At 33.5% G+C, this 9,185-nt stretch overlaps 1 protein-coding gene across 1 annotated transcript; it reads right to left on the bottom strand.

Moving 5' to 3' along the window:
* Window positions 1-6,001: 6,001 nt before the first annotated feature.
* On the bottom strand, window positions 6,002-6,331 carry LOC124370354. The gene has a single exon (XM_046828644.1). The coding sequence runs from the start codon at window positions 6,329-6,331 to the stop codon at window positions 6,002-6,004; it is 330 nt and encodes a 109-aa protein (XP_046684600.1).
* Between the last annotated feature and the right edge of the window lie 2,854 nt (window positions 6,332-9,185).

Raw genomic sequence — 9,185 nt, 5'->3', positions numbered from 1 at the left:
GTTTGAAATTGACAGTAGTTAGGCCACTTTATAAGAAGGGTCCTAAGAACCTTGTAGAAAAATTACAGGCCGATTTCCCTAACATCCACTTTTGGTAAATTGATTGAGAAATTTATCTTGGTGAGACTTAAATTCTTTTTCACACAAAACAATCTTTTGTCTGGGTATCAGCATGGTTTTAGGGGAGGTCGGAGACCATCTCCGCCGCTGCTGATTTTGTACATCAGTCCTTTGGATAAGTTAAATAATGGCTTCAGAGTGGGCGGGGGTGTGTTTGGATCTCTCCAAAGCCTTTGATCGGGTAAATCATGGTACTCTCTTGAAAAAAAACTTGTTCAATATGATGTGCCTGTTTATATGGTTAAAACTTATTAAATCCTATTTGGGTGATAGAATTCAGTATACTGAAGTGTTATTTGATGATGGTGAGATGCTTGGGAAATTTAAGTCTGACTCTAGAATAATTGATATAGGTGTCCCTCAGGGTTCAATTCTGGGTCCTTTCCTGTATATAGTGTATGTCAATGACTTTCCTAGAGTTGAAAATGTTTTTATGACAATGTATGCTGATGATGTAAGTGGCATGTGCTGGGCTAATAATTTAGAGAGTTTTGATAGATGTTCTTGGGAATTTTGTGTTAATACTGCAAAGTCTTATTTTAAAGACCTTAAATTAGTTCTTAATAGTAATAAAACTGAGATGGTTCTTTTGGTTTAACTTCAGCAGGATTGAATGTGTCAGTCACATCAGATAACGGGGTTGAATTAACAAGTAATGATTGTGTTAAGTTTCTTGGTCTATTCATAGACAAATGTTTTTCCTGGACAAATCACATTATCATGTAAGGTCAAAATTGCTGTCAGGAATATTTTTGTTGAGACGTCTTTCTGTTTATTTTGATATTGTAACTCTAAGGAGAGAGTGTAACTTTGGGGTGATATATCCCTTTATCTCTTATGGTTTGTTGTTGTGGGGATGTACCTCTTAATTGCCATGTTGAAAAATCTTTGTCCTTCAAAAGAAGGCACTAAGAGTTATGTCTAAGGTAGATTCAAGGAGGACATGTAAAGACTTGTTTGTTAAGTATGAGATAATGACTATTTATGCTATGTATATTTTCCAGGTAGTTGTACTTGTAAAAGAAGATGAAGTCTATACAATGTTAGGCTCTAATATACACAATCACAACACAAGGCAGAGATCTGATTTTTACAGACTGAGGCAAAATTACTCTCGAACTGAAAACAGCCCCTTTATTAAGGGAGCAATTTTTTATAACAGGCTTCCCAATCATCTGAAACAATTAACGGGGCAAAATTTTAAAACAGGACTGAAAAAGTGGCTAATAAGTAAAGCACCATATTCTTTAAATGATTTGGCCTGAACTTCAAAATTGTGTAGGTAAAGTAGGCTTCATTATTAATTTATTTTAGATCTTAGCTCAATTATTTGCATGTGCTATTTTGCATCTGCATGTACGATATTGCATTTTTTATTTTATTTCATGTATTATGTTAATGATTTGCTTGTTTAGCTTGTCTTATAGGCTATTGTATGCATATGTATTTATAATTATAATTGACTGCTTGTTTGACTATGTCTATGCATGTATTATGTTTCAGACAATAAATTAAAAAAAAAAAATTAACTCTGTCTAACTTTTGACTCCGTGTAAAGAAATTAAGAATTACGACGAAAGTCTCCAGGCAACTTTGTTTTTTTTAAGTATATTCCGCTCAGAAAGCCTGAAATCCAATTTTCAGCTTTGCTAGTGCTTAGCCAATAAGATGAACTGTACACAATTTTCCAGCCATTATTTATTTTATTTCAAGTTGTATTAAAAATGCGATATCATTTTAACAATTTAAACGGCTATTGTGATTCGATGTTCCAAATACGACGTCGGGAGTGATTGGGATAGAGTATTATATTTCATGTTGATAAATTAGACCTAAAAATATCATCATGTATTAGAAATTGTAATAATATAAAATGATAATGTTCCTTCTGTATTTATAAAAGTAGTATACAATTTGAGGCTAAAAATTTAATATCGCCTACAATTGAATAAAAAATTCATATTTAAAGCAATTACTAATAGGTTTAAAATGACAATTAACAGAAAAAGGAACCCAAGTTCTTGAGTCAAAGCTTGCCCAAAGTGAAAACATGAATCGTTTGAAGTTTCTTGTGATTAAATGGAATTCAAAACAAGAAACGATCAACACCAAAAGAACTTGTTTGAGTGCCTTCAGAGCAATCTGCACTTTAAGAGTTACAAGTGACGACAAAAGTGTCGCGTAGAGTCTGTCTTGTGAAAACAAGACTATGAGAAATGTTCTTTTAATGCAAGAGTTTTATACAGATGTTTAGCTTGATGGATTACTTTTTCAAGGGGTCTTTTATTTATAACATGGGCCGTATCATCATACAAGACCGAGGAGCATTTAAAGTGTACTTTTTGTGACGGGGAAAAATAAAAATTGTTCTTTAGTTGTAGAATTAAACTGTGAGATAAACCTAGACTTACACATTCAATGTTCCCACGTATACTTTGCTTTACAATGTAAGTTGTACGCAGAAGAAAACCAGTTTGAAGAACTTTTGAATTTGAATCTCAGTGAAATCATATTGAAATAATGAATTATAATATTTAACTCTTTACTACATGTTTATTATTTAGTCTCACTGGCATTGATTGCTTTATAATTTTTCGATCCTATAATTGTTTTGTTGACTCAGATACGAAAGGTGCTACTTACAGTTTGAAACCTGGAATGAGTTTTCACTTTCAGAGATCGAAGCTCTGCTCTGTGTACAGTTATTTTTACTTATCATGTTTGTAATTTCATAAGTTATTTCTTAGAAATTGTTTTTAGTTACAAGTAAAAGCCGGATTAAGCTCTATATCTTAGCTCCAGACGCCAAAATTAAATATTAATTCACTGATCATGTTACTTACTTCTGTGGTCTATGCGAGGTAATTGTTTTGAATGAGTTGTTGCTTCCTTTTTTTAAATGCTTTAATTTAAAAATACAACATAAGTTCCCAAGCAACTAAAAAATTTGTCGTTGGGTGCCCAAGACATGCCAACAATGTTTGAAATATAAACTTAGAAATTAATTCAGCTATCATGAAAAACGGTGCTAAAAAATTACAACAAATATCATATTGACACAATAAATATTAAATGCTGTATATTATAATAGGATAGCTTATTTAAATGTGTACGAATGCTACAATAATAAATAATACGAACTTATAACAAACCGCGAGATTGAAAAAATATCACTTAACTGTTACTTATTTTATTAATTGTTAATTTGAAAAAGTTACTCAATCGTTTCTCTAATGGATTGGAGTCTTTAAACACATATTAAAATGGGCTTTTATCTAGCTATAACATATAATATATAACTTATTTACCATTAATGAAGACACTATCGAAACTTCCGAATCAGCGTAAAAATATATATTGTGGGTGAATCTACACTAAAAATCTGTATAAAGTCTAAAGGAGTATACAAGTTAGTACAAAATGGGAAGAGGTGGTAAAAATGTTATTATATTAAATACAATTACATTTTGTAGTAATGCTAAAAGATAGCAAACGTTAGCTCCGTGTTTATAAATTAGTTATTTAATAATCGTCATTCAATCCCTAATTTTATATTTAGGTTACTATAGAAGAAAACATGTGTACAGCTATAAATTTTACTATGTAGTTTACCATTTTCTTATGATTTATTTTTAATTTTTTAACTAAATAACTGAAAGATTCAGACACATTAAAACTATTTACAATATTACCTTTAACATCTGAACTCGATTTACGGTGGAACTCTTTACGAACTGATTAAACTGTACGATAATAAGAGTGATAATATGTGAATATAATTAGTTTTAATTACTTTTAATATTACACACCATTTTGTATCATTAATTGTCGAAGGAAACTCATATAAAATGTGGTAGTTCCCATAATACAACGAATACAATAAACATTGAATATTTATAACATAGTATTTTCTTCCATACAAGGACAAAGGAATGGATTGATTGAGATACGCACTTCCAAACTGTGTGGCAGAGTGCTAGGGGTAAGTAGTCTGTTACTACCTCACATGTCGGTCTTGAATATTATTTCAACTGATCACCATCGTGTTTGGCCATTCAATCGTTTCCTGTTCCGATCATTTCCATCCTAACATAACTATTCTCTTTGCAAGAATTGAAGAGGATTTGCAATTTTAAACATAGTCGCATTTTTCCAGGCTTAAACAGACTGTCACTACTTACCTACCATCAGTCAATTAGTTAGCTTACTAAGCGCCTTTGTGTTGAGCCATTGAATTTTTCACCTGTTTGGCTAGTTTTAATCCTAAGATAGCTACTAGACAGTCTTTGCAAGAGTTGAAGAGCGTTTGTGCTGCACCATTCGATTATTTCTCGTTAGGCTCATTGCCATCCATAAATAGTATCTCTGTGGAAGAAGAATTAAGTAACAAATAGCCTTACTGCATAATAGAGATATAAAATTTAAATATCAAATGTTTGACAAATTATAGTTCGACTTTACCGAAAATCATCGAAACTAATTTGTATGGATTCCTTACTGGGTATTTGAGAATAATAAAAATATTAACTCATATTTAACATAATAATTTGTTATTTTACTTTGAGCTTTCATATTAGATTAGGTGCATAAAATTTGTTTTAGAAAAAATTTAACTATTATGATTTCAAGTTTGTTCCCTTTTTAAGATACTACCGTTGTGAAATATTTTAAATATAAGTTACAATTAAAATGTAATAATTAATGTTTTATTTTAAAATAACCTAACTGCTCTAATAAGAAACGCATATTTTAGAAATTTATTTAAGGTTTTGTATAACAAGTGTAGAACGAAATAGAACTTGTAAACGTACCTGGAATATTTAAATCGATTCCAGTATGATATTAATGATATTTAATATTGAATCAAGGCGATAATTCAACAAAGACATAAATATAAGCAGCAGAGTCTAAAGTAACCGGAAATCTAAATGAATCAGCAAATACCATGTAGGAGGGAAACTTTTACATTAATTACGGTCTAAGTACGGAACAGTGTGCAATGTGTGTAGAGTACAATAACGTAGGCTGTTGAAATGCAGATTTCTAATCGTGGAATGATACAGAATGTGTGATGCTGCTTTGTCTGTGTTTAGATTGATCCAGGATACGATTTTAACATCGTAGAACCAGGTTCATTTGATTCTAGTTCGTTTTAGGGGGCGGATGGATTGTAGAGGAAACAGGATTCACCGGACATTTGCCATTGTTCAGCTATAAAAGAAATCAGTTTCACCGCGTTTCAATACATACAATCAAATCATACTTGGAGGTTAACTAACCTTTTTTCTTCCAGTAGGAAATGATTTACGCATCCATTGGGGCTGTATGAAATCTGCAAGGTCCCCGTGTGTGAGACTCGCTAGTTATTAGTTGTGTCTTCTTCTTTAATTGTCTACCTAGGGTTACCTACTAAAACCTCCAGTAATTCTCTCTACTGGAGCTGGTATCACCAAAGGCATTGCTTCGGTCCAGTAGGGTCATTATTCTTCTTCTGGATTGTCAATCCTCTTCATGTCTGGTTAAGCTATTTCCAGCCTTCCCTCTTCTTTCTTCCTTCTGAGAATATCTCTCACCAATCTTTCAATTTCTCTCAATTACTTGAGCTCAAGAGCATTTTTTCCATCATGCTGTCCAGCGAGACATCACCAAGCTCCTGCAAGTAGGTTCTTCTTAACTGGTACCAAGAGTCACAATTCAGTATTGAGTGATCTGTTATATTCTCCTATCCGCAGTAGCGGCAGTATTTAGTGTTTGAAAGATGCATCCTGTAGAGTTACGTATGAAAGTCCCCGTGCCAAGAGAGAAACTTTGTCAGGTAGAAGTCTGGTTCACCATGACTTTCCCTGACCCACCTTGGAAAATCTGGAATCAGCCTTCTTGTTCAGGGCCCTTTCTGTGCGTTGGTCCATCGGTCTTGCCAGCGATCAAGCATCGTTTCCCTTGCCTGTCCCTTCTCCATGCCAGCATGGGGGTCTGACCTCTCCTGCACTAACAGATCCAGGGGTGGAACATCAGCAATGATAAAGGCGACTTCGCCTGTACAGTACCCACTGCGTACCCGAAGCGCCATATTCCGTTGCATCTGGTTTAGCTTCCTCTTGACTTTTACTAAGCTATAAGCTTTTGACCAAACTGGAGCAGCATACAGGACTAATGATTCCACTATCATGGCTAAGAGTTTCCACTGACTTTGTTTGGGCCCACTACTCATGAGTCTTCTTAGGCTGCCGGCAACTCTGGCGCTTTTCTTACAAACCTCATCAACATTGAGATGGAAGGATCTCCTCTGATCTAGCCATACTGAGTTTCTTAGCCAGATGGATGGGTACCCCTTCACCTCGAACGTAATATGTGTCAGGTATCTCCTAAGTTTCAGTACGATAGCTTCAGTATTTTACGGCGCCAGTCTTAACCCATGTCAATGCAAACATGCATCCACCTGGGCAATACTTATTTTGGCCTTAAACATTAGAAGACTTTCTGTCCTAGCGGTTGTGCTGGGCAGTAAGAGATGGAAAACACCGTCATACTTTATGTTCCAAAGGGTGGGCCCCAGGATTAAACCTTGGGGGACCCCACTTGAAACTTAAAGATCCCAGGACTCCTCGTACGACTCTACTAATATTTTCCTGCCCCTTTAAAGTACAGCTGGATCATACGACACAAGTAGTCGTTAACCCTTCTTTCTTTCAGCACTTCGTGGATATTCTGCCACGACGCACTGTTGAATGTGTTCCGGATGTCTAAGGTTATTACCACTGGAATGAGCTTCACATTCCTTCTTCCGTTTGCTGCACTATCAACGAGTTGAAAGACTTCTTTTATCGTGCCTACTGAGGAGTGGCCACCCCTAAAACCAAATTGATTACCAGCAAGCCCTCTGGTTCGCTCTATCTCTTTATTCAGCCTGCTTAAAAGCAGATGTTTACGAAGCGTACCAATCTTATCCAGGATACACAAAGGCCATTACGTAATAGACATCACATACAAATTTTTTATTGGCTGAGTATTAGAGAGGCCTATTACCTTTAGGGTAGGGAAATAATACATTTCTGGTTATATGTGTGACTGCCCGCACTATATCTCAAAAACTAAATATTACAAGCAACACAAGTTTGATAATGAACCAAGTAACTGAATAGTGTTTAGCTGAGCGTAATTAAATATTTTACATTGATCTTAGGAGTAACTATCGAGGTAGCGACAAAATTCACAATAATACATTTTTAAATAAGCTGAGTAGAATTAAATGAGATATTATTATGCAAAGGGTTAACACATGCTATTATCACCACAATTTAAAAAATTAAAAATTAACTGAAAAATAAATGTAAACCTTTTGTAAAAGTATTAATTTCAATGTATTATTCTATTGGGGGTACTCTCTTTAACTTGCAGAAAAATTTACAAATTAAACACTACTATGAATCATAATTTAATTCATGAAAAAGCTGCATGTATAATGTGGAACAATAACTCGAAAAAGAGTTCATCTGTCAGCTCCTAAATTTTTCATTAAATACGTATATTATTTACATAGTCAAGTATGATTTATAATGGTGCATTTCAACCAAAAGTGGAATTGTGTCACGAAATCCTGCCTTGTTGTAGTGTTTATAAGCAGATAACTGATATTGTTAAGCTTATTATAAAACAACTGGGCGTTAAAAATTAGAACTTTAATTGGCATTGAGTTATATAAATTGGTAAGTATAAAAAAAACAATTAATACACATATAAACGATGTTTTAGCAATTGCCTTAGTCATACAATAAAATAACCACTAGGAAGAATTAATTTTAAAGTTAAATCGACGATAAGATACGTGACTTTACACAGAATGCGAATAAAATATTTGCACTGTTCACAAAAAAGCTTAGAAATGTGTAGAAAAAATACTAACTTGTCTATCAGATGGATATTCTGACGGAACGATTCTGACAGTGAGAGATAACAACACTTAGGTGTCAATATATGTCTGCTCTGTTCACTGGAGTAATGTTCCGCTCTGAAAAGGGTTAGTTATTTTCATGCACATATGTATATGTATGCGTTATCTGTTAAAACAAATTATCTTTGTTAAAAATATATCTTTGAATAGAGTCTCTTAAAGCAAGAAATTAAACATTCGTAGTGTCACACAGAGCTAGCATAAGCATGCAAATTTAATATAACAGCTATGTGGTCTGTATTTTGTACGAATAGTATAGACACAGTAAATGCATAACCAAGATTATGTATACCATAATTAAACAATTCTTAGTGGGCAAAATTAATTTCATAGTAGTAAAAGGATCTACATATTTCAAGTTTATTTCTGTAATAATGATTGGTAAAATATAATCTAATGAAAGATTATATTACCTATGTACCATCAATGATCTAAATTTAATGCTACATCTTGTTCGTATCATATAAGGTTAAAGGTAGATGTGGTAAGATGGGTACAATCAATGCGAATGTTTAAATCAGCTTTATTTCTCTTAGGCGGATGCAAGATAAAAATACATTTGTTTAGTTTTAATTACATTTATTAATATTGTAATTTTTTTAAACGTGTTACGTTCAATCGAGGAGCGAGCGAAGGAGATCGGCTTTAATACACAATTATCAATGTAACTACCGTAAGTAACTGACTGTTTCATTAGGATTCACACTATAGGAATATTCATTTAAATTATCAATGGCCTATATACTGTAATCATAATTAATACACAACATTTTACAAGCATATCCAGAATCTGTGAGAATTTCTCATATATTATTCCTTAAAATATGCGTTCTACTTTTCAGCACACAAAATTAATTAAAATGAAAATTTACTTATTTTCCTTACTTACTGGGATCATTTCAAATACATCCTTTGCAAAGCAAATAAATTTGTTGTTTCCCATTTTGCGAGGAAATATTTTAATGAGTTCATAATGTATAGAGGTTTGTATCAACCCAGCTTAACGGATGTAATATCGTTCTGTGGCCGGTGACCGTTTAGCACCGGTCTCGGGTCACTGCGAGCCGCAATGCAGTTGATTTATTTTTAATACCACTCTTTAAATGTTGCTTCA

Source organism: Homalodisca vitripennis, unplaced genomic scaffold (genome assembly GCF_021130785.1).
Source record: "Homalodisca vitripennis isolate AUS2020 unplaced genomic scaffold, UT_GWSS_2.1 ScUCBcl_129;HRSCAF=1308, whole genome shotgun sequence".
Classification (NCBI taxonomy): Eukaryota; Metazoa; Arthropoda; class Insecta; order Hemiptera; family Cicadellidae; genus Homalodisca; species Homalodisca vitripennis.
This window is presented reverse-complemented; position numbering and strand designations above follow the sequence as displayed.

What these genes read in the sequence shown, in the direction of transcription:
- LOC124370354 (XM_046828644.1), bottom strand. Translation starts at nt 6,331, where the DNA reads ATGAGTAGTGGGCCCAAACAAAGTCAGTGGAAACTCTTAGCCATGATA.